This window comes from Centruroides vittatus, unplaced genomic scaffold (assembly GCF_030686945.1).
Source record: "Centruroides vittatus isolate TY-2023 unplaced genomic scaffold, ASM3068694v2 scaffold_1152, whole genome shotgun sequence".
NCBI lineage: Eukaryota > Metazoa > Arthropoda > Arachnida > Scorpiones > Buthidae > Centruroides > Centruroides vittatus.
This window is the reverse complement of record NW_027122670.1, coordinates 2,090,333-2,117,450: the sequence shown is the minus strand read 5'-3', so window position 1 is coordinate 2,117,450 and position 27,118 is coordinate 2,090,333. Positions and strand designations below refer to the sequence as shown.

Sequence of the window (27,118 nt, the reverse complement as noted above, 5' to 3'; positions counted from 1 at the left end):
TGAGCAAATAATTCACATTCAACCTTTTAAAAACCTTTGAAAACCTTTAAAAAACTTTGAATTAAAATTTAAAAATAAATTTTGCTAAATGTAAGTGTTGTGAAAATGTTTTCAAGAACTTGCAGATTTCGTGTTGTCACAGCAAGTTAGCACTGCTTCACAGACATTCAATATATGAATAGAAAACACATATAAATTTCATTTGTAACAATATTACTAAAAGTCTAAACAGTTTCTAATTGTTGCTAAATAAGACTAGAAATTACTTTCTGTATTCTGTACAGTAATAACACTTGAATTTCCCCATTAAGCATGACTTTCTATGAGAAAGTAGAGGTTTTTTGAGAAATTCAAAGAGAGTAGATAATTTGGAAAATCTTTTAAAAATTTGACAAACTGTTTAGAAGATGAAAAATGTAACTAAAATAAAAATACCTTATATTTTATTATATTTAATGAATAATTAAGTGATTATAATTTTAATAGTTCTTTTAATGATTAAAAGAACTATTAAAATTCTCACTTTTATGTGAACTTGCCTGATTGAGGAAATATTTTATACATAAAATCTAATTAATTTGTTGTGTTATCTAAAAATAGACAATAAATTTTGCTCAGGATTACATATAGATCAAAGCATTAACACTTTAATTACGTATTATGTCTTAATCACTAGATTCAATATAAAACGTTTTTTTAGTATTTATAAAACAAAATTTATTTTTAAAAATTATACACAAAAGTAGTGTATTAAAAACCTTAAATAATAATAAAAATTGTGTCTTGTCCCAAGGACAATATACAAATAAAATCTGAATATTTTCAAATTTATAAAAACATATTATACAAATGATCACTGTTGAAGAGCTTTCTTTTAAAAGAAAATATTATAATATAAAACTGCACAGAGATATTAAATATAAAATGAATAAAAATTTTTCAATATGTTTAATTTGATACAAATCAAAATTTTACAAATTTATTTTGTTTCAACTGCATTTTTCATAAGCCTATGAGGACTATCCTTAATTTCTTCAAACATCATAGATTCTATAAAAACAAAAGAATAGAAATTATTTTCAAAATTGTTCAAATATGTATAAAAATTTACTCACATTACTATCTCAAAAATTAAATATGTAACACTACAATCAAAATATTTTTAAATTCATGTATTAAATACATATTATTTTATAAGGATATAAACAAGGATAAATGTCACTTTAGGATACTCCTGTCTTAGGTACCTAAGACAGGAGTATCCTAAAAGCTGAGTATCCTAAGTGAGGTGGCCACAAATATAGAGTTTGATTTATATCAAAACTTATGCAGCTTTACAGGGGAATTTTTTAGGAGTGGTCTCAAAGCAAAGTTTTACTGTATTCTACACAATACTAAATTTATAAATTCATATATTAAAAATTTTAATTTAAAATATTCCTATTACAACATTAAACTGAATTACAGTAAGACCTCATTTTGCACTTAGAATGCATTCCTAGACAACAAAGTGCTAAATGAAACAGTGTTAAATGAGGTCATTTTAACACACAGTAAATAGGGAAAGGGGAACATGCGACCAAAAATAAACTAATTTTACTTTAATTTTAAGTTGTCAAGCAAATATTGGGCATGAGATTGCATCCAAAACACTTTGTCTTGCTTTTGCATTCCTTTCAAAATCTAAATCATTCAGACAAATTAATAACATTTTATGCAGCACTCCAAATCTTATTGATAGCAAGAACACTGTTTCACTGTTAATGAACATGATATATGAAAACAAACACACCAAATAAACATAGATTTAGGGGAAGTACAGCGCTATGGCAAATTGCCACCTTTTGTTGATTGCCACCTTTGGCTGATCGAGAATAACTGTATTATATATGAATCATAAAATGCTGTAATAATTTGAATCAGTGTAAATTTTGAGCTTTTTTTTTAGGCTTTGAGCAGACCATGTTATATTGAATCAGTGTTAATCAAGAAAGTGCTGAACAAGGTCTTACTGTATAAATAAATTTTTAATAAAACTAAACAAAATATATTAAACTGTAGCAAAACTCATGTAATTTTTAAAATAAAAATAATACTGAGTATAAAATTAATAAAAGTAATTAATTAAATAATAAAAATATTTATTACTATTCATTTTACACACACACACACACACAAAAGTGATTCAAAAGTCACAGAAATTTTAAAAAATTAATAACTCACAAACTATTTACAGTAAGATGATGCAGTTTTCACAGAAATGCTTGAAAGAAGTGAGATTTTTTTAGGTGTAATAAAAATTTTAGTACAAAATAGGTACATTTCTCACCATAGATGGTGTTGTAGCATTTGTAAATTTGTTAAAATAAGAATAAAAAAATAAAAATGTTCTTAGTGTAAGCTCTAGTAACAACTACACAAATTATGTAATCTTATTAAGCACCATCTATGGCAAGAAATGTAACTATTTTCGTACTAAAATTTTTATTACACATAAAAATCCCCCTTCTTTCTAAGCATTTCTGTAAAACCATATCATCTTACTGTAAATAGTTTGTGAGTTATTAATTTTTTAAAATTTCTGTGACTTTTGAATCACCCTGTACGTACATATACACACACACACTCACATATATATATATATATATAGCATGAAAATATTAAAGATAAAATACATGAAAGAAAAACAATAATTTTCAACAAAACAAAAGATGGAAAAGAAGATAAATTCAGAATTTTAAATGAAGATCTATGTACTCATAACCAATTTAGTAATGTACAGTACTTCCTAATATATGATTTTATCTTCAATATTTTTAAAATTAAGATTTATACTACTTAGTATAACTTACAGTATAGTATAATATATTTTTTTCTTAATGATGTATAATATCTAAGATTTCACTAAAATAACATAAAAATAAATTATAATATATTTATTATTATTATTTTAGCATACCCAAGATATAATTTTGATGAATAACACTATCTTCAGCCTTCTTTGTTACATTGTCTAATAATAAATTCACTTTCGGCAAGGAATGTAACTGAAAATTTAAATTATTCTTTCAAATTTTATTATTTTTTGTTTTAATACATAATTTTATTCACAGAATATTTTAAATTCATTTCTAATCAAATTAAAATTAACAGCAAAATGAATGAATTAATTAAACTAAAAATACAGTAATTTATTAAGATATAGTAATTTAAAATAAAATATATTTGAAAAGTTATAGAATTGATTTTTAATTACATTTCCAAGCATAATCTGTTAATCAACAATAAAATTATTCAGTATCAATTTTCATACAACTAATTAACAATTAAGATACATCAATGTAAATTATCTGTTGTTGAGTTATTAGTATTCAAGACACACTGTCTGTTGTGAACTGTTATAATTATAGACAAATAGTAAATTACAACTTAAATTGAGAAATAATTTAACAAAGGAAAAAAATATTACCTGTTTCACCACCCACAGTACTCTATGCTTATTCTATGCATATAGGCAGTGTAGAATATTGAGTGTAAAACAGTTAATGTGAGTGATTTTCAGAGGACAGTACTTCCTCTTTCCCAAACTGAAGTTTGTGCTTAAGAATAAATACACAGATACAATGCACAAATACACAATTTTCAAAAGTATTTTTATCACTCATAATTGAAATAAATTAAATAATATATTACATAACCATAAAAGCTTTTAGTGACAGCATAAGAACATTCTATGACTGTCAACAAACTGTGTACTTCTTCAAAACCTTTTGAAGACTGATAATTAGGATTTTCTTTGAATGCTTTGATTTTTAATAATTATCAATTGCTAAATTTCCAATTTAGTATCTTTACAAAATTTCAAATAGCATTTTCAATTTTAATGCTCCTCTTCTAGTAAAAATTGAAAATTGGAATTCCAGATTATTTTTAACATTTATAGGCTCATTATATACATTTATTACATTATATATATATATATACACACACACCACTTACTAAACCATCACCAGTTCATGTCATGAAAAAAGAAAAATTCTTACAAACAGCTAGTAAAATAATTGTTATTTTACTAGCTGTTTGCTCAATATCGTTAAGACCTGAAGATGTCTATTTCACATAGACGAAAATGTTTGTAAGAATTTTTCTTTTTTCATGACATGAACTGGTGATGGTTTGGTGAGTGGTATATTTACAATTGCCCAATTTTTGAGATATATGCTCAAAAACTGCATTCCATGGAATTTGCCACACCCACATCCTGTGGGTGTGACAAATTCCATTTTCTAAGCTTCCATTCAAATGGATGTATTTGAGTATGACAACTACTCACAAATGTCTGATTACTGCATCTGTGTTCAAGTATGACTGTGATCAACTATTCAATCATATCAGACTCTTCTAGCTAGTTTGGTGTAGACTCATTGGTTTGGTAGAGTCATCTCTGATAGCCTTAACACAGATGCCTATTTGATTGGCATCTGTGACCATAAAATTCTCTGTACATTGCAATTATTATATGAAGTGAGAATTGATACTTCTAAGATAGCAATAATGTCATCACATCCACATTCCACTTAGTATGAACAAAACAAGATTCAACAGATAGACTGGCAGCCTATCAATCCTATTGAACTCCTGTGGGGTAAACAAGAGCAGCGAAGGACAGGCTAAAATGTTCTACATCATTCCCTAAACTGTTGAATTATGCAGAATGGAAAAATATATTGGTGCACTGCATAAGCATGAAAAAAGTATACTTAGGTGGTCTATAGCTTTTACAACAGTAAGAAATATTTAACAGTGTATTTGGATAAGAGTCATCATGGAAATTTTCCTATGCACTTTACCCATTGCACTAGACTTGAGTTTTCAAATTGGTGGAGATAATTCTTGCTGTCTGGGTGATTCCCCCACAGCAAGAATTATCTCCTCTCCCATTTGAAAAATCAAGTCTAGTGCAATGGATAAAGTGCATAGGAAAATTGCCATGCCACTTTCCTAATGTACAAGAAGGCCCCAAATAAAACTGGAATTTATTTATAGAAAAATCATATATTTATTTTTGGGTTCAAACTTTAGTTTCCTTCAAAGTACTTTCTGTTTGACACAATGCACTTATCAGACATTCTTTCTACTGTTCAAAATGTTTTGAATTTATCAATTTAAAGCTTCTGCAATTAAAAATGGCAGAAACCTTTTAGTGCTTCTGCCATTTTTTGTTTCACCTCTTCTGTGTTAGAAAATCTTTTCCCTTTGAGAATTTTTTCATCTGGGGAAACAAAGTTGAGATAGGATGAATAGGAAAGGTAAAGCATGAAAATTGTACTATTTTCAGCCAAAGGCTGCTGAACACTTATGGGCAGGCGCATTGTCATGGTAGAAAATCCAATCGCCTGTTTCTTCTGCAAATCTTCAACCTTCTAAAAACTTCCAGATAAAAGCTCTGGTTAATTATTTGACCAAATGAACAAATTCTGAATGCACAATCCCTCTCAAACAAAGAAACAGACAGAAAAATGCATTAAGTCTCAAAAAAGTTCTCTTGCAAAACATAATCTCTCTCAATGCCATTTGGTAAATTAATGCAGATGAGTACATTGAACACTTGCCTAGCGTGGTAAGCTTGTACTAGAAGAAACCCACCATCCAGACCAGAATTCTGGTTTTTTTGAGCTCCTCCTGTACTGCCTGACAAAACTGACAAAACATTGCAGCAGAGCATGTGCAGAAGCTAATCAAAGATAACTAATCATGCAAATCACATAAAGACACACATTTGCTACAGTGCTCTACTAGGTTAAGACATGAGCAAAAGTCTATGTCAGGCTTATGAGCTGGTAGCAGCAATATTCGGTGTATTTGTTATCCAGATGAAGATTTCACGTCCATGTGGTGTAAAAAGTTATGCTTTATAATGCACTGTACTCGTCCAAATGACATTTGATACCCAGGATTTGCTTGTCCAGGAAAATACCCAAATCACATTAAAGTATCCAAAGATAATATATTCTATAAAAAATAATAGTTATTTTAGTTAAAAAGAAAGCTTTTAAGCATAGATATAATAAACATGACTGTATATAAACATACATCCTTAGATAGGAGTGAAATAAGGATAGATTGATTATATCTAAACAAATAAAGCATAATCAAACTATAACTAACAATTTATTTTATGAACTTTGTATCCAAATAGATTTAATTTGACTAATACTTAAAAAAAACAGATATATCTCTAAGTATTATTCAAATTTGAATATTATTTTTCATTTAAAAACAAAATTGACAAATTTTCTTAAAATAAGATTGTCAAATTTCTCAATTCATAAAATTGATTATTATTTAAAATTGTTAAATCTTTTTCTTCTGTATAATATATTTAAATAAAATTATTAGTATGGAAATCACAGATCTGTGAATTATATGAAGTATACAGACCTCTAAATTAAGTTCTTCTTTTATATGACTAATATCATTAATCATGGAATCATATTCAGATTTTGAACTCTCATCAGGTTTTATAATTATTTGTTGTTGTTCATCAGCAGAGCTAAAATCAAAATATTGTAAAATCAATCAACACTTTACAAATAAAATGATGGAAAAATATTTACTTTTGCATGTTACAAAGTTTTTCTTTTGCTTCTGTTATTATTTTTTCCCATGCATCTGATTCTTCTGATAATCTGAAATTTATTAAAAACATCATTGTATTTTCTTATATGCAATAGTCTACAAATTTACATTTATATTAAACAAGTTTACTTAAATTTCACTATAGTACAAAATATAGTAAAACCTACTTAAGACAAAATGTCCAGTTCATATGACATAAAAATTAACACCGTTAATTTTAAAATATTTTCTATATGTAATTAACAGATTTTTTTTCATATCTAAGAAAGTTATTTATTTGTTTAGTTAAACAAAATTAAAGTGTATTTTCCAAAATAAAAAAAAAAAAAAAAAGTTTGTTTGCAATCTCTCCTTGACTTATGATAGGGTTAATGTTCTGAAAAACACATCGTAAGTCAAAAATAAAAATAAAAACATAGGCTGTATGCAAGGTTATACAGTATGTTACATGAGTTTTGACTATCACTCATTGCAATAGCCCAAAATCTTGAGCAATTGCCATAACTGCCTTGCTTAGATATTATGTGAAGTTTCTTATTGAGAGTAATAAGCCTTCCTCCTCGTCTCACCAGGAGGAGGAGACACAGAAAAGATTTTGCAGACATAATGGGTATAACATAAGAAGATATAAAGTGATATATATTAAAAAATCTCAAGAAAAATCATTAGAGTGGCTTGTATTCAAATTCTAACTGCTTTCGTGAGTTTCTGCTTCAGTTGCACTGGCCATTGCATGTGCAAAATATCTTATGTCAAAACATTGTAAATCGAGGAGTGTCTGCATTTCTATTTAGATTGTATACTTGTTTATCATACTCTCAGAGCTGCAGTGAGTAAATAAACAATAATACATATAGAAAACTTTTCTGTAAAATTTAAACTCCTCATACATATTTAATTTTAATTGCACAGACATATCTACTTAAGTAAAAAAGAAACAATCTAATTTGTCAATTTTTTAACACATACATTCAAAAACAACCTACTTTATTATATAACAGACTTTTTGCTTTAACAGTTACTCCCTTGCCTGAATTAGTCTATTAAATCAAAGTTCTATTGTATTCATTTGAAATTTGGAAAAAACCTGAGATCTGGGAAAAAGATAGCAATGTTCACTATTTGTATGTTTTAAATTTTCCCACTAAATAAATATTTTTTGAAAAGAAATTCTCTTTTTATGTTTTGTATATAAAATAGTAATCCATATGAATTCTCTCTATAGATTATCATCTTTTTTAATAATAAAGTACTACTAAATTTGTTAAAAATTCATTCAATTATAATCTTCATCAACATTACTTAATTAAAGGACTGCACACATGAGAGACAAATAATACATTTTTTTAAGCGTTAATTATTATTGATTAAAAATACTGAAGATTTATTTCAAGGTATAGAAAATATATATATAGATCAAAATCATTATTCAAGTTTGTGTATTTTTTTGAATATATAATCTAAAAATTTTAGTCCTTAAATGTTCTGCTTAAATTAATTAGATTCCATTACATGCTAACTATAAGTGTGTCAACTTGGATCTTCAATGTTCAATATTTTTCTTTTATTACAGATCATACATGAGCAGCTTTTTTATAACAAATGCTTTGATGTAAGATGAAGCTGAAACATTAAAAATATTGAATCTATGTGTATATATATATATCCTTATCAAAAAGGATCAAATAACATTAATTACATTTTACCTGATAAAAGGACCCTGTCATTATCCTCTTTGCTATCCCATTGGGACAGTACAGATTATGTGGAATACTGTCATTTTAATTAGAGAAACAAGACTGCTCTCAGCTTAGATTATTAGAATAATTATACATTTTGATTTTCTTTAAGCATGCTAGAGTAATTATATTAGAGCCAAGAACTGTATATAATGATGATTTTTAGATAGTTCAGATTTCTTCACTTTCTGCATAAAGATCCTAGCCAAATTTGCTTAAGAGCATATGTTACAAATATTTAATATAACATTCATATTAAATTCAATTACAGTTCTTATCTCTTTTCCATTTTGAAATCATATAAATTTTATAACTTATATTCTAGAATTTCATATTTAAATTGTTCTAATCAAAACTATTAATTTTGAGTTTTATTCTTAAAACTTTATTTTAAATGCATTTTAATCCCAATTGTTCATTTTATGTTCTATTTTTAATTTTTTAAAGTTTTTCTTCTATATAAAAAATGTAAATTATTCTAAAATAAATTATTATACTTTGTGTTCTCATTTGTTGTAAGTTCTGTTGGAAAAGCTGATGAACCAAATGGATCTGAAAACATTACTTTTCAAATAAAACCATTGGTTTCCTCAATTAAATAGTTTATTTATTGGATTGTCATTCATTTAAAATAATAGACAAAAAATTAAAGAAAAAATATTGTTTTATTCACTTAATTTTGCAACTTTCAACTAGTTTCTCAATATTAGGGGATATCTTGGATGTTGCAACTTAATTACTTATACTTGTAAATTATAATGGATGACCTGCCCACATTGCCAACTCTATTATTTTATAAAAAAATTTAAATGCTAAGCTTAAAACTAGTCTTCAAATTTAATGCTTTTAGCCTTATGACTTTTGTTCACTAGACACACAAACTTATTGCAAAATACTTATAATGTAAATACATTTAAAGATTTTAATAGTATGCAGGAAATAGAAAAATTAATGAAGGATAACTTGGAACTGTAAGTTACCCATGTCTCCTATAAACCTATCACTCTATTGAAATTGCTGTTCATTAAATACAGAGGACTCTGCCACTAACTGCTTCAGCCATCAATTCTAATTTTTCACATTGGTTCCCAGCAGTCATCACATATTTTTATAATTTATAACAAATGTTTTTAAAGAAACTGAGATTTATATATTTACAATTATTTAATCTATACAACAAAAAATTTTAATAAAAATCAATATTAAGGTAAAATAAAATAATGCATATTATCAATTACAGTGATACCTCAGTTTTTATCAATAATCCTTCCGAAAACAATTGGCAAAATCCGAAACCGACGAAAACTGAGGCAATTATTTCCATGTGAATCAATGTAAATACAATTCATTTGTTCTAGACACTCCAAAATACATACCAAAAACACATTTTATAGAGAATTAATATAGTGTTAAATACTAAAAGCAATAAGAAATTAACATAAAAGACTAATTAGCATAAAGATAAAAGCATTAAGATTAAAGATAAGATAATTAGCATTAAGTGAAAGCAATGGAATTGTTCGGCTAGACATGTGGGGTAATGAGAAGCTTGTCTTGTAGAAGTTAGTTGGACATGAGCTTCTAGCCTATATCGCCCCATGGTAAAGTGTGACGTAATTGTCATCTAATAGTAGTTATATGCATTTATCGAGGGGAATAATGTCTTCCAGGAAATCTGTTTTAGGGTAACTGGCCTCTATTCAGGCATTACAGATGTAGAGAAAACCCGGGAAACTTCACGTGGCCAGCCCACCCTGGTGAAGCGCAAACCCACAATCGAACTCCCAGTGTTCAGGGAACGGAACTGTTGGCCAATGGTGGACCAGTCATGGGATAATGTTCACACAACAAGAAATAATACCACACTGTGCCTGAAAATGCGTGGGTCACCCTTTGTTTTCGCAAAATTAGCAGCGAGGTCACTTGAACACGCCAAGCACAGACGAAATCCGAGGTAATCGACAAAAACAGACTGATTTTTCACAAAAAAAATTGATGAAAACTGAAACTGACAATAACCGAAGTCAATGAAAACCAAGGTATTACTGTATAAACTTTTGTAAAAGTATATAAATGGTACTTAAAATATTTTGTTCATACATTATTTTATTCTATATGCATCCAGGTATTCTATATTAATTTTTTTTAGATCATTCTGATAACACATTGGAAATCCTCTATCCACTGAGTTCCTTATTTTTGAATTGGAAAATATTTGAATAGAAGCAGATTCAAAAATTTCATATTAACAAATAATTATTTTCTAAATATTAATTTTACACAATTTAAAAAAATTTATATTCCAAGAAATTCTTTTCTGTTTTTTTTTTATTTTCCCCGACTTATATATAACAGAGGGAAAGTATGGCAATCAGTCAAAAAAAATAATTCTAACATTTTTACACTTTTGGACTCAGGACCTTGAAACACTGAAAAATGCAAAAAAAATTCAAGGGTTTTTTCTTTATGAATGAATGTTAATGTGTGTATGCATGCATGCATGTGTGGGTGGCACAATTTTGTTCTTCCTCTTTGAAGCTTAACTCCTATGAGTTTTGTTGAAAATTTCTGAAATTTTGCAGATGGTTTGTGTATTAGGGAGAGTGATGCTATTAAATTTTGGTAACTAAAGGTTGAGGGTTGAGAGATTGTCGTGTCTCTCTCCAGTAGGGTCAGACTTAATAACAATTTTACACATTATTAGCATCTACAATTTTTTTATAAAACCCATCCTTATCCTCAAAATTAAGCTTTTTGCCATTTTATAATAATTAAAAATATAAACATTTTTAAAATAAAATATCATAAGTGATGGTGCCACATGCACAGTTTTAAATGCTGCCAGGAAAGTTAAGCAACTTGTTGATGGAGTTTTTCTTATAGTTAATTTTATGGTTCTATATTAAGATTTATCTTTTAGAAAAGAACCTTTGTTGCCATGTAGTTTTACTTGTCTTTATGTCTTTATAAATAAATATAAAAATATTAATAAAAAAACCACTTTATAAATATTTAAAATTATTTACCTTTTCATATATTCCTCATAAACTTCAACATCCTTGTTTTGTATTGTTTTGAGCATATCACTAGAATTATTAAAATTATTATTATTATCATTATTAAATCAAATTATTTTAGTAACTAACAAAATTTAACAAAATAAAATGTAATTACTTATCATTATCACTGGTAAGTTGACATAACTTTCTTTCTTTTAAAAGTTGTTCAGTTTTTGCAAATCCTTCATTGGCTAAATTTTAAGTTTTTAAACATGAAATCAAAATGTGTGTGTACAATTTGTAAATTTATACAAAACTATATTTCATCCGTACAACAAAAATGAGTTTTTAATATTCATTCAAAATAAACATAAATCTTTTATAAAAATATTATTATTATGTTGGGTTAAGTGAGATATACTCGATTAACACCGGTGGCTGTGTACTATGCTGGACCAAAGTCAAGGCATAGTAACCAAAACAGAAATTAAAGAAGTGTATCAGTGTGTGTGTCTGTATTCAGGAATTTTTTCACAATATGACATGTATTCAATATAGTGGCCTTCTGTAGTGTGAAGTATGTGTTTCTATTCAATTGTAATGTGCCCAGGCTTTTGTGTAGTGTGTGTGGTATGATACCTGTAGAGGAGAGAACAACAGGTACAATAAGCACCCTATCCATCCTCCACAGATGCCTTATTTCCTGGGCGAGTTCTGTGTACTTGCTAATTTTTTCAGTGCATGCATTTTGTATATTGTGAGTGTTTGGAATGGATATGTCTATAATGTATTTGATTTTATTGTTTGTCAATGAGTGTGATGTCTGGTCTGTTGTGGTAAATTGTTTTATCTGTGATTATGGCTCTGTCGTAGTACATTTTGTGCATGTTGTTTTCCAATACTGTCTGTGGAATGTATTTGTAGTATGGTTCGTGGATGTCTAATAATTTGTGTTTCTTTGCAAGCTCTTGGTGTATTATATTTGCTACTTGATTATGTCTGTGTAAATAATCTGTCTGTGCCAAGAGCTTGCAACCAGAGGTGATGTGTTGTATAGTTTTTGGCATGATGTGACATTTTCTGCATGTGTCATTTGTGATGTTGTATCTTTGAGTATGTGTTTTCTGTAGAGTACTTATGACCTGATCCTGTATGGCAATCATGAATCCTTCCATCTCCCCAAAGAGGCATCCCCAAGCTAACCAGCTGTTTGACGCATTTTGTCAACAAAATTCTGGCCAGGTTGTAAGGATGCCTGCCATGGAGTGCCTTTTGAACCCACAATTGCTTAATGGTATCTATGCTTTTTATATGTTGTGTATGTAAATTTAATGGTGTGTTATTTGAGTCTGCTAGAGTTACTGCTTTAGTAACTGTGATGTTTCTTGTTTTTCGTAGAAAAACTCTTGCCGTGTCTGTATTTGTTTATAGTGTATGTCAATCAGGGCAAATCCACCATTTATATGTGGAAGGGTTAATCTTTCTATAGCAGATTTAGGATGTTGCTTATGCTTAGTAAGTGTTGTTCTTGTTTTCATTTGGAGTTGCTCAAGATCTGTATGAGTCCAATGTATAACTCCAAAAGAATATGTGAGTACTGGGAGTGTGTTTATTGCTTTAACTATGTGTTTTGCATTTAACTCTGTTCTGAGAATAGTGTTTAACCTACTTTGGTATTCTTTAATTAATCTTTGCTTTATTTGTGTATGTTCTGTTAGTTTGGCCTATTGAAATCCTAAATACTTGTAAAACTCGCCCTCTTCCATGGATTCCATAACATCTCTATTTCCAAGTGCAAAATCTTCTTTCTTTAGGACTCCTTTTTCTATGTGAAGTGTTTTGCATTTGTCTAGGCCAAACTCCATTTGTATGTCCTTGGTGTATGAATGTGTGATTTGTAGGAGCTGATGAAGTTGTTTTTGTGTGTGGATGCATAAAGTTTTATGTCATCCATGTACATGAGATCTGACAATGTAAACTGTGTTGTTTTTTCGTGTCTGATATTGTAACCATATTGTGTGTTGTTTAACATGTTGAATAATGGGTTCAGGGCTAAGCAGAACCACAGAGGACTGAAGGAATTGCCTTAAAAAATTCCTTGTGTAATGAATATTTGGTTTGCTTGTATCAAAGTGTTTTGAATCCTGAGATGTAGTGTTCTTCTCCAGTGCTGCATAGTGATTTGGAAGAATGCAATGAGTGATAGATGTATTTTATACATATGTAGAATATGTAGCAGCCAACTGTGTGGAACACTGTTGAATACTTTTCTGTAGTCTATATATGCCATATGTATGTTTCTGTGTTGTTTGTGTGCTTGATGTAGAATGACTGAATCTATTAGTGAGTAATTTTTGCATCCCCTGTGATTTCTACAGCAACCTTTTTGTTATTCTGTAAGAATGTTGTGTTCTTCAACATGTTTGCATATTTTGTCTGTGATACAGGATGTCAATAATTTGTAGTGTTGGAAGACATGTAATTGGTCTGTATTGTGTGAGGTCTGTGGTATTGTTTTTTTTAGGTTTCTTGTAGGTTGTCCTAAGTAAGAAATTTTGGCATGTCTTATGGATTGATGATGATGTGTGTTAGGTGTTTAGCTAATTCCTGGCACAGTGATGTAAACTTTTTGTACCAGAAATTGTGAATGTTGTCTACACTAGGTGTCTTCCAGTTGTGTGTTCTGTTAACAGTGTAGTGGATGTTGTGTACATTTATTTCAGCACAGGATATAGTTGGTATGTTGTGCAAGTCTTTGTTCTCCTTGATCCAGCCTTCATCAGCATTGTGTGACAACACTGGACCAAAGAGAAGATCAATAATTTGAGTTCTTTTTCTGTTGGTGTTCCACTTTGCTGTGTATCAGTGGTTGTTTTGGTACTAATTTATTATCATCATCATCTCTTATTTATTGCTAATCATAAATGCAATAATTAAGCTATCAAATAATATACTTGCACTTTTCAACAGCCATCAAAGAGAGAAAAAAGAAAAATTTTAATAAAAGTAAAGTTGTTTTATTCAAAATTAATACATTTAATATAAAATTATAGGTAGTGTAATAAAGAAAAATAATAATATGTGTATGCACTGTCTTTTCAAGAACAGATATTATTCTTATTGATTGAAAATGATTAAAAGTCAATGATTAAAAATATATAGAAATTTATGTTTTTTCCTTTTTTTAAAATATAAATACTTATATTTCAGAAGAAATTGAATGAAAAAATTTCTTCTATACCTTACATAATTTTTGTAACTGATAATCTTTAACTTATAGATTATAAATCAAAAATTAGTAATTAAACAATTTATTAATTGAGGTGAGAAATAAGCAAACCACTTCTACATGGCTTACAGAATTGTTTGTTCTCAAAATCTGTTCAATTGATTTTGATTAAACTTTGCCATTTTCTATTAATTTGCAATGAGCAATTCAAAAATGTAATAAAAAGGGGGTCCATGACTTCTTGAGATATAATGTCATAGCACGAGCATGCACAACAAAGCAAGTCAAGATTGCTAGAACATCTTGTATGGGCTTGTAGAATTGAGTTTTTCTCAAAATTTTTGATAAAACCTTGCCATTTTCCATTAATTGAAATGGAAAATCCAAAAATGTAGTGAGGGTCCATTACAATGTAAAAAATAGGAGTCTATGACTTTCTACAGAGGTATTTACATGACAATGTCCATGTTCTCTGATGCAACAGAGCATGCCAAATGAAATTTAAGCCTAGGGGTCAAAAATAAAAACAGCATTGCATGCACCCAACAGAAAACAGGCACAAAAAATGAACAAAACATAAGAACAAAGCAATCGATAGCAATTGCTTTGTTCTTGGATCATCTCTCGGTACCCAGCAAGTGCAAGGATTGTTGACCACAAGACCAACAGGTACAAGAATCGCCTCTTCTATACAAATGAAGGGCTTGCTTCTTTCTTTCCAGCTCTACCTCAATTCTATAATGATACAATGAGGTCACGCAATGCCCTTCCTAGTATTATGATAATTTATAATTATCATTATTTCTTAATTCAAGTTAAATTTCTTATATATCTTTGCTTCAGAATATTAATATTCCCTTTGGCTTAATGTAGTTTTATTCAAGCATGATTTTATTAAGTCTAGTAGATTTTAATACAAATTAATCTATTCATAAAAAAAAAATAATTACAGAAAGATATAGTTTTTTTCAAGATTAATTCTGTTTTTAAATAAAACTGATATATATTAGTTTTATAAGAAAATACAGTCAAGTCCGCATAAGTTGACACCCGGATAACTTGACACCATCGGTTAAGTAGTCAGTTTTCTGTGGTCCCGGCCGACTTACATAGACATTAATGTTAAAAAACTCCGGCTTACTCGACACCACTGGATAAGTCAACATACTTTTGCTGTCCCACACTCCGATAAGTCATCACCCCCTCCTGAAAAAATGAATTCACTCCACACGTGTGGTGAGAACTCATTTTTTTTTCAGGAGGGAAAGTCGATTTATTTATTAATATATAATTAATATATTTAATAATATAATAATATATTATTATTATTAATATATATATATACATATTAATAAAAATGCCGTAACATTTTATGTATTTTTATGTATAAAATAATAACAGGTAAACAAAAAGAAAATATACAATCTACATCAACGTCACACCAGAATCCAATTTTGCATTTTCTCATGCCAGAGGCATTAAAGAATCCTTAGACGTTACTTGCCAACAATTGACAATTGCGAAGATGATGTTTTCAAGGTGTTTGTGATCGTTGAAAAAGAAAGTCGAGACAGTTAAGTGCTCAAAACGAACAACACTAAATGAATTTTTCAGTTTTTCATCTACAGAGTAATTATAAATGGAGGACACAATGTATTGTAAGCCTATACTACTGTATAATGCACTGCTGTATTCTATTAATTGTAGTTTTGTGGTTTTTCTTCCAACTTCACTTTAGTCGTCACATCGGATAACTCGACACATTTCCACTTCCCCTTGGGTGTCGACTTATGCGGAGTCGACTGTATATTTCAAGAAAAAAAAAAATAAAGACTTTTTAATAATTTTTTAAAATTCTATCAATAAATTTTTGTGAAATTTAAGCTTCAAAATATTTTTTTTAATATTCTGAAACTAATAATTTTGTTTTAAGCATTGCTTTCAAAAAAAAAATTATAACTTCATAGTAACAGTTTTTTCATTAAAATGCAAGAACTTACCATCCATTAAAAATCTTTGTGATTCTTTTCCATCATCAGGATATAAATCTTTACTAACCTCTTCAGCAGCTTTCTATAAAAAAAAATTAATTATTTTAAGAACTATACTAAGAATTATACTAACTTTTAGATATTACAAAACATGTAACTACTAAAATAACAATACAAAAATTCTTTCTGAATATACAGTGCATTCTTGATAACCTAAACTCTGCTTAACTTAAATCAATTGTAATTTTTGTTTTGTTTTTCTGTTAAATGTTCCAGTCAAAAACATGAAAAAAATCATAGATTATTTATTCAAACATTACAAAATTGTAAAATTAATATGTATTATACATTTTATTAATAATATATGTACCAAATATAATATAAAAATATTTTTAAATATATATATTTGTTTATAGTCCTTTTTGATTTCCTTTTTTTTTTTTTTTTTTTTTACATATAACTCCATTAATCTAAGCAGCTCTGTACAATAATTGATTTAAAATTTCCTGAAATAAAATTTAATATTACAATTTCAGAATTACTTAAATATTTTTATTATATGATCTAAGAGATTTTGTTACTTATTTCTCTAATAATCATATCAAATTCAATTATCTTGTTAAAAATTATAATGTATTACAAATTTTGATTAAGCATTGTCATATACTTAAAGAAAAGCAAATACATTTTTGCTGTTTTTGAGATTGATGAATTTATAAAGAAAATATTACTTATACAGAAAAAACAGTCAGTTTTAACAATAATTCTCTCCATCTGAATATTTTCTGTTTAATAAAACCTCTCTAAAATGAAAATTTAACCTCACATAATATAACAATATATTTAAATTCACACAAACAAACACTTAATTTAATAAAGAAATAATTTTATTAAAAAATGTTTACCATATAACAAAGCTGTAACAATTTGAGAAATCTTTCTTCAGCAGATAATGTCAATGGAACATTTAAACAAATATCTAAAATAAAAAAAAAATTGTGTAATATTTATGTAACATTATTAATCTATATTCAATAATATCAATTTGATTATAAATTAATGATTATACTTCTCAAATATTTAAAATTTTTTGCAGTATATTGTAATGGAAATGAATATTTCTGTATGTATTTGTTTTGATTCTATTAAATTATAAGAAAAATTAAATCAAAGAAATTAAAATTTAACTAGAACACCAAAAAATGTCTATTGGTGTTATTAAAGATTATGTATTTTCTCATAATAATCTATATATTTAAAAATTGTGTATTAAATCAAGAAATCAACAAAAACCTAAAATTAATTATGTTTTTCCTTACTCAGCAGTGGTGTCTCTCTTTGGTAAACATATGTACTAAAAATATTTGAAATAAAAAAAAAAATCTCAAAAATATAGATCGATAGAACAGCATTTCTCAAATGTTTTGCTCACGTGACCCAATATATTTGTAGTGGTTCCGCAACCCAAATGTTTATAATATAATTTTTTTTGTAAATCTGGTAAACTGGAGTCACTGTATATAATGAAATAAAATTATGCATTAATGATAATAACATCTATGTGAAATGTAACATTACTAAATGAAAATAATTATTTATAAGAAAACAGTTATTAAAAAATTGTCAATATATAACAGACGCATCTATTGTTCCTAGTTTTTAAAATATATTTCAGTAATACAAGTATTTCTGTGGAAGGTAGTATCATTTTGCTTCTCATTAAAATTTTAACACAACCCATAGTTTAAGAAACACTGGGTTAGAACATTCATCCAATTAAATCCACATTCTTCTTATTCAAAAAAAAAGGATTTGAACATTAATAAATAAATGTTTATTAAATTAAATATTTACAACTATCTTGATTAATCATATTCACCAAAAGATAACTTTAATTAAAAACTAATTTTTTTTTATTATTAATTTATTGCTGAATATTAAAGATTTGTGTATATTTTTATACTAATTTTAGTATCATATGAGCCAAACATTTTTTATTTCTGAATTTTTTTAAAAGCCACTTACACTAGTATTTAATCTTTGGTTATTATTTATTGTGTAGAATTATTTTACTTGTGTATTTATAGCATTTAATAAACTTTTATTAATAAGACATCATTGTAAAATTAATTAATATAAAAACCATTGTGTGTGTATGTTTGTATGAACTCACTGTAACTCCTACTATTTTTACATAATCCAAGTGAAATTTTGTTTATATTCTTTTTATGTTCCAACAGAAAGTATAGGTTATTTAATCTGCAGAAATATTAGCTATTAATCCCTAAACTCTTCTCTAACCTTTGTATCCGGTACTTCCTTTACTGTCCAAAAACAAATGTTTTCGGCCTCACTCGAGGTCTGCTTCAGGTTAATTGAACAAAAGAACGAACGAGAACCGGCTTCCAAATTATTTGAATTAATCCTCCAGGAACTTTTAGTTTTAAAATATATTCAAACCTAATTAGCTATTAGCTATTAACCTTATTAGCTATTAGCTACAAAAAAAAATTTATCAATTTCAGCTCAGTGATGTCAATGACGTGATTTATCTTAGGCTGCAGTTTTATGATAAATATTTTGGCTAATGGCATCATTTTAAATTTACTTTATTAAATTTAAAATATAGCCACATCATATTGCTTCTACGACAAATTTTTTTAAAACTTTCCATAATGACCACATGATGTTTTATTATCCACTTGGAAGTAATGATCTAGCAAGTCTTATTCAAAATGTATTACTGTGCATCAATTATGTTCCAAGGAACAGTACAGGCTACTTAATTTGTAGAAATATTAGACACTCTTCTTTAATTTCTTGAAATCTTTACTCTTCTCAATTCTCTGCTTTCTCATAGCAATAGTCTTGATGGGGTATTTTATTAAAACCAATCTTAAAATCAACATAAAAGATTAAAAATAAGAATAGTCATTTGGCAAAAACAATTTTTCACATAAAAAATGCTAAATGAAGAGAAAACAAAATATTGTATTTTAATGGATATGCCACATAAATGTTTTTGCTCACATAGAAATGGCCTGAACCTTAGTGGTACACCAATGTTCCAGCAGGAATAACATCTGGACAAAAACTGTGTAGATATAGCACATGTAATAAAATCTGTTAATAAACATTACTTTGATACAAGCATATTTTTTCTTAAATAATAATATTTAGTTAAAAAATAAAGCATATGTTGAAGCCAAACAATTGCTGGATTATATCAGACTATATTACTATTACTACTACTACTGATAATAATAATAATAATAATAATTTAATTAATATTTTAATATTTAGAAGGTTCTAATAGAAAAGAATCAGCCCAAAGAGGGACTTGAACCTGAAACTCCAACTTACTGTGTGATCATGTTGCCAGTTATGCTACCCAGACCTTGGTCTGAACCTCACTTCCAGAACTATTAATTTAGATATAACCATACTTGGTTACTTACAGTATATTACAATATAATCCAGCAAACTATTGAGTTTTAGATGTTGATATTTGTATAGCATATGTTATTTTACAATTTGCAATTATTCTTGAATTCCTCAAATAACAAATTTTAAGTGTACATAATGCAAATCAATATTGAAGATGCAACAAAAAGTTATATTTAATAGACATAGTTCATTATTATTTAATAGAACGCGACATGTCTAGCATAATATAGCATTTATTAAATTAAAAAGAGACATACATACCAGAAGTTGACAATTCTGATTTAATACTAAGTCTTCCTCTAATAAAACTTGATCTCCTTCTAGTTGGAATTTTTTCTTCTTCCATTTTATAGTCTTTAATTCCTTATAACTATTTTAAATTTATTATAATTCTTGATTATTTAAATAAAAATGTTAAAATTTGCTAGACAACTAAATATACTAGATATTGATCATTATCAGTATAAAACTAAATAATAATGTTTAATAAATAAATTACTGTATTACCTTACATTGTTTTAGTATATATTCCTAAAAATGACGATTAAGAATGTGTAGTATTAATTTGCAAATGCCGTTCTCCTATTATTAGTTAACAAAATAAGTTGTAAAAAAATTTTAAGGGAAATCAGAATAATTTTCAATGAGATTTTTTATGGCTTTTTAGCCATATTGGTTTTAGATTTGCCTTGGTTCAAACTTCTCTTCTTTGTCCTTTATCTTTTTAGTTTCTTACTTCATCTATCTTTGTGCTCTTGTGCTTCTGTACCCTTTCTTCTTATTGGCTGGCAAAGCAAAACATGAGTGATCTGACAGGTGGCTGTCATCACTGCATTGGAAACTATGGATAATCCTGTTTAGATGTAAAAGTTTAGGAGTTTTAGGGAGATTTCTGGTTGGAGATGCTTTTTTCAAGGTCCTATGTAGAAACAAAAGAATTCTGTTAAAACGAATAGCCTATCAGATCATGGCTAAATGAAAAGGGCTTATCACATCAGGATGACTCAATTACTCAAATATAACTTTTATTAATATGGGAATGCATTTCAGGTACACAGACCCCTCATCAACCCATTTAAAGATTAAACAATTTATGTTTATACTGTTACAGCATATATTTATGTAATTGTATACACAGTGCACTGTGTTATTTATAATATCAGTCTGTAAACTGTGTTTTGTTACAATGTTTTAGCTATTTATTCTGTTTACTGCCACATGTCTTATCTTTAAATAGGCTGATGAGGGATCTCTGTACCTGAAATGCATTCCCATATTAATAAAAGCTACATTTGAATAATTGAGTTATCCTGATGTAATAAGCATTTTTCATTTAGCCATGATCTGATAGGTATTTACTTTAATGTGTATTTAAGCTAAAAGCATACTTTAGTCAAAAGAATTTTGGTTCTTTGAAAAGAAACTATAGCTGTGATATTTCATTTGAATAATTCTATCAAAGCATAGAATACCATGAAGGAAAGCAAGAAAGACTATTTCACAATTTAACTGGACTAGAAAGTTTCAGGCTGCCCCAAAACTTGGGAAGAAATTGAAACCAAAAATCAACTGGCATAGTATCTTATGGTATATTATTTTTTCTTTAGGCCCATAGTCTCATCACCTCTGACGGGAATTAGTGTGGCCAACCCCAACCTTCTTTTCACTATTTCTTTTCTGTAAGTACTAGTTTCTTTGTTCCTAGCAAATGCAATTCTACATCTTGGGATTTTTTAACTTGTCTGGGAAAGTTTGCTCTGTAAATCAATAAGAAATACCTTATTCTTAAGATTAGTTCTAGGGTGGAAGAAAAATACTTGTGATATTGAGCCTTGACTGTTATGGATGTTAACAAATATCTTGGTAATTTATTTGTTATATATGATCCTGTTGGAGATCACTTAATAACAATTACCTAATCTCCATCACTGGTATTCATATATTTATGTCAATTACTGTGTAATGTATATCGTTCGATCAAAGACAGTTCTTATAAAGATTGGTCTGTTGTGTTCCCAGCAGCATGGCTAGGGGTAAAAAGAGAGAATGGTCCGTCCCAGGTGGCACTTTTTTCAGGATGGCATTTTTGGCATTAAAAAATTTTACACACTTTTTTATTAGAAAGAAAAGTAAAATTATTTATAAATATAAGAAATAAAATTATTTTTTCTTAAAGTTAATTTTCAAATTGTGTCTAAATATGTTTGATCTGTATTATGAATTTCCCAAAGGAAGGGCAGCAATTGACAGACCATCCCAAGCAACTCAAATTATAGCTATGCCACTTTGTATTCCAGCTTATGTCTTATCAACCATCACCTGTAAATCAAAGAGTGTGATTTTCTCACATCTCAGACCTGATAGGCCTACTCATCATTAAAAATTATTCCAATTTCCTTAAAATCACTTCTATAAATATATAATTTCATTCATTAAAGTATTAAGCATGCTATATCTATGTGATATGTCTATATTGATATTTTCTATCTTGTTAGATACATTTCTTCGATAAATATTCAAAGTACGAGGGTAATCCCAAAAGTAAGGTCTTCCATTTTTTAAAAAAATACAAAGAAATGTTTATTTTCAATAATGTTCATATCATTTTAAAGCTTGAACATTCATCTATTTTTCTACATAATCGCCATTTTGGTCGATGCATTTTTGTATGCCCATGTCATACCAACTTGCTGCCATGTCAAGTTAAACCAATTGAAATTCATTGCCAATTGACAGAAGTGTATGGCAAGTCATGCATAAATGTCAAAAATGTCCTCAAGTGGTGAGGGAGTTTGCAGAAATTCGTGACAAAGAAAGAAGTGAGAGACTGCCAATTTCCGACGAGACAATCACAAAGGTTTAGCAAACCATGTGTGAAGATTGGCAAATCACTCTGGATGATCTCTGCATTTTGGTTCTTGGAGTTTCCCGATGCATTAATCATAGAATTTTAACGGAAAAGTTGCAATAGCGAAAGGTGTGCGCAAGATGGGTCCCGCTACATGGTGGCGAGCTGGTGTGACATGGGCATACAAAAATGCATCAACTAAAATGGCAATTATGTAGAAAAGTAGATGAATGTTTAAGCTTTAAAATGATATGAACATTATTGAAAATAAACATTTCTTTGTATTTTTAAAAAAGTAGACCTTACTTTTAGGATTACCCTTGTACTTTTACTATATAATAATTAGTCATTTCACAAATTTACTTTATCCATTAAACAAACCAATATTAACATGTGTTTAATTTACACACACTAACTTAATTCTAAAATGTAAAAAATTTTTGTGTAATGGTTTAGAAAATTAGCATTGAAATTTAAAAAGTTAAAAGTCAATTATTTTAAAAATCAGTAAAAGTCAATCAATGAATTAAAAAAACAAAGGAGATTTATATTTTCCATTGTTCATTTAATTTTTTAACACTAGTCTTATTCAAGTAATAGCTACAACTACTATTTTAAACTGTATGTATTTTTTACAAGGTTACTATTCAAAAACAGTTATTATTTTAAACTTTAAGGAAGCGTTTCAATTACTGTTTGAGGGCAGTTATTATTCAAATAAAATTGACAGATGATTTACACTAGACTCTTGCTCAGGGCCGGTTCTAGGGTTTTGAGCGCCCCGGGCAAAACAAAATTTGGCGCCCTTTCATACAAGAATATACAAATTTACTGCAAATTTAAAAAAAAAAAAAGTAAAAAAGGCAAAAAATCAAAATTACACAATAAAGAACTGTGTAAAAAATTTATTTATTTAAAAAATAATACAATAGTTATTTACTTACAAGTGATGCGACATATGGAATAGCATAACGAGCGCATTTGAAGTTCGAGCGACGAAGGAGCGAGAACTTTGAAAAGTAAGTTATGCTATTCCTGTTGCAAACGTGTGACATACAAAATTTTTTGTAATGCTATTTGTCAAAAATTCAATAACATAGTTAATTAAATTAATTTTTTTGAAAATCACACTACGGAAATTTTATCATACTAATTAAGTTGGTACAATTGGATACGCCACGAATCGAAACAACATCCACAATAAAATAAACTTTACTAGATATCGTAATAATTTCGTTATATTAACAATAATTATTACGACATATTCTACAATATTAGAATACAGGTATACATGCGTAAATGCCATTTGCAATTGTTATTATTTAAAATATTGCATTATTTGAAACTATAAAAAAATGCATAAAACTTACCCACATCTATTTTGCTATTATATTAGATATTATTAAAATATAATACTTCCAATTTTTGATATTTTTGTATTATTTTCATCATACATAAATTATTTCAACGAATTATGATTTTTAAATGACATAATATTGACAGCGACAGCAGATGCTGATTACCACTGTTATACTTCGAAAACTCAGAAATGGTGTTTATTGCTTTTTATTACTTTTAGCTTTACCAATTGAAGATCAATAAAATGACTACAAATGACATGGTTGTAAATAACAATATGTACATAGTCGAAGAATGACAATAAATGCTTAATTCAACCCTGACAGGATTCAGGTATATGGAATATCTTGCAATTTATGAGGGACAATATTGGCTACTTCAAACCATTGTCGGCATATTTAACTTCCACGCAATGATCCCTGCAATAAAAACCATTTCTGAATTTTCGTACTATACCAACATTAAATGTATATAGTTCCAAAAACAATTTTTATTTATGAATTTATTAAAATATTTAATATTATTTCTGGATTTATATCGCATTTTACCGTAATTTTAAACCATAATTAACAATTTTAGTTGGTTATAATATTTTATAAAAGTGTTGGTTCTCTGTTTAGTTTTTGCAGCTCTAGTTATGATATGACTTTTTGCAATACGTACCGGAAGTGATGCTATAGCACCATTATATACAAAGCAGTACAAAAACAATGATTATAATCTTAAAAAAGAAATGAAATGTATGACAAATAAAGTAAATATGTTTCATAAAAATAATTTAAAAATATTTTTTTCTAGCTTTTAAATCTGCAAACTTTTGTATGTTTTCGGTCATATTTATATTTTTTGCAACTTCATTTTCTATTGACAAAATTGCCAAGCTATTTAATCTTTCATTTGTCATCATTGATCTTACATATGTTTTAATAAGGCGTATGACAGGTGCCAGTATCACTTTGACTATTCATAATTTTGTTGATATTTGTAATTTATAAATTTGATCTCGTCTATTTTTTGAGTAGATTGTTGTGATACGTGATACTGATTACAAATTATCTTTTCAAAATAAATAAAAATAAACTTTTTAGAGATTAAAAAGCATTTGTCTGCATCAATGTTGTGTGATAAAAGCCATAAAAATTCTTAGGTTTCATTATTCTAATTAGTAAATTTTTGTTTTTGTCTATTAATCTTTTTTTTTTTTTGAGTTATTATGAATTCTGACTATACAAATAGTTTTCTTTAAATAATTGTATTATTATTTATATCTGTTGACAATAATAAAATAATTAGCATTGTGACCTTTATATGGTATTATTAAAGAAAAAACAATTTATTGCTTGCTAAAAAAAATCGATGTCTCATGAAAAAGTGATCAATTTTAATTTATAAAATCTAAAAAAATAATGAATGTAAAAATAAATATTTTATTTTTATATCGACGCCCCTCAAAATTTGGCACCCCGGGCAGTCGCCCGGCTTGCCCACCCCTCTATCCGGCGCTGCTCTTGCTATTCTGAGATGTCATCAGATTAGCATAAGTACCAGTGTTTACAAACCTAAAGGCAACAAATGACATAATTCATCATGTTTCAGTACCAATTCTTTTTGAAGGCAGGTGATCAAATTATATAGTTTGATGACATGCAATATCACACACAGAAATGAAACCCAAGTAAACAGAACAGGATGTGACACAAGTAACATCGAGTGTATTCAAAATCTCAATGTGTAGCCAGCACCTCTGTTCAAAAACTCAGATGACTGCCAGTGAGCTTCCAGCAAACTGCGAGCGTCTTTTTCAGTTCTCAATACACAAGCAAAGAAGACAGCAGCCACCACAAAGCTTGTAAGAGCTCTATTTTGCATTGACAATTTCTAATTTAATTTATTTGTTGATGAATAAACCCCAAATAAAGTAAAATTCAGTTAGTACATTAATAGAATATTTTAATATACTAGTATATTTACATAAGACATCACATAATTTGTTTTAGTTGTTAAAGTGCAATCTTAGGATTGATTTAATTATTTAAAACTCCTACAGAGATTATAAAATCTTTATCCCTATTTCTCTTTTTGAAATATTCATTTTTCATTAAGCCATTCTCATTAAATAAGTTCACAAATTAATTTAACGTAACTTGGAAGTCCACGTCACTCACAATTTTTCTTGTTTTTCTCTCCCGAAATTCTTGGCTACCTAAATAACATTAACCTTTGCGTTCTCTAGAGAACACCAACAGTTGTATCACTTCCGGCAGCATCTCACCGGATTGATGCTGAGATTTTGAATAAGCCAATTTTCACAGAAACGAAAGCATGTAGTCAATCATACCAAGGTATATCAAATAATCGATAGGAAGAATTAGCACATGTACAGTACAACATATACTGTTTAAATTGTGAAAGAAAAGGCAATAATCAAATGAACGCTTTAATTTTCAAAAAAAAAAAAAAAAAAAAAAACATGCATTTGATCTTATAAATATTCTTGAATATTCTCATTATTCCATTTTTAAATATTTTACATAAGAAATAACAAAAAAAAAAAAAATGACATGCAACAGCTTCATTTACAAGTGTGAAAAAACCTTTTTTCTATGCTAAAAATGCATACAAATTTGATTGAAATGTCTTTTAATTCAGTTGTCAAGCAAATGGAGACACAATCAAGGCATTAACGTTTATTCGTTTATTTTCAACTACATACGAATTAACATTTTACTATAACATTTACTAATAAATGTAAATTTTTAAATGTACTTTTCCGTACCTGAAAACGTAGTCAAATAAACGTTATTCTTCTCGAGTTGTTTCTGCAGAGATTTAAAACGAGCATCAAAATTGAACTTTCAAAACATTAA

The 27,118-nt window shown here is 28.0% G+C and overlaps 1 protein-coding gene across 1 annotated transcript; it reads right to left on the bottom strand.

Annotated features, from left to right (window-relative positions):
• Positions 1-931: 931 nt before the first annotated feature.
• LOC136986533 (uncharacterized) lies at positions 932-27,118 on the bottom strand. Its single transcript, XM_067284082.1, has 10 exons — positions 27,028-27,118; positions 20,306-20,414; positions 17,503-17,576; positions 16,607-16,679; positions 11,553-11,628; positions 11,405-11,464; positions 6,618-6,689; positions 6,442-6,553; positions 2,960-3,047; positions 932-1,050 (listed from the first exon to the last, which is right to left on the bottom strand). The coding sequence occupies exons 2-10, from the start codon at positions 20,388-20,390 to the stop codon at positions 980-982; spliced, it is 711 nt and encodes a 236-aa protein (XP_067140183.1). The 5' UTR covers positions 20,391-20,414; positions 27,028-27,118; the 3' UTR covers positions 932-979.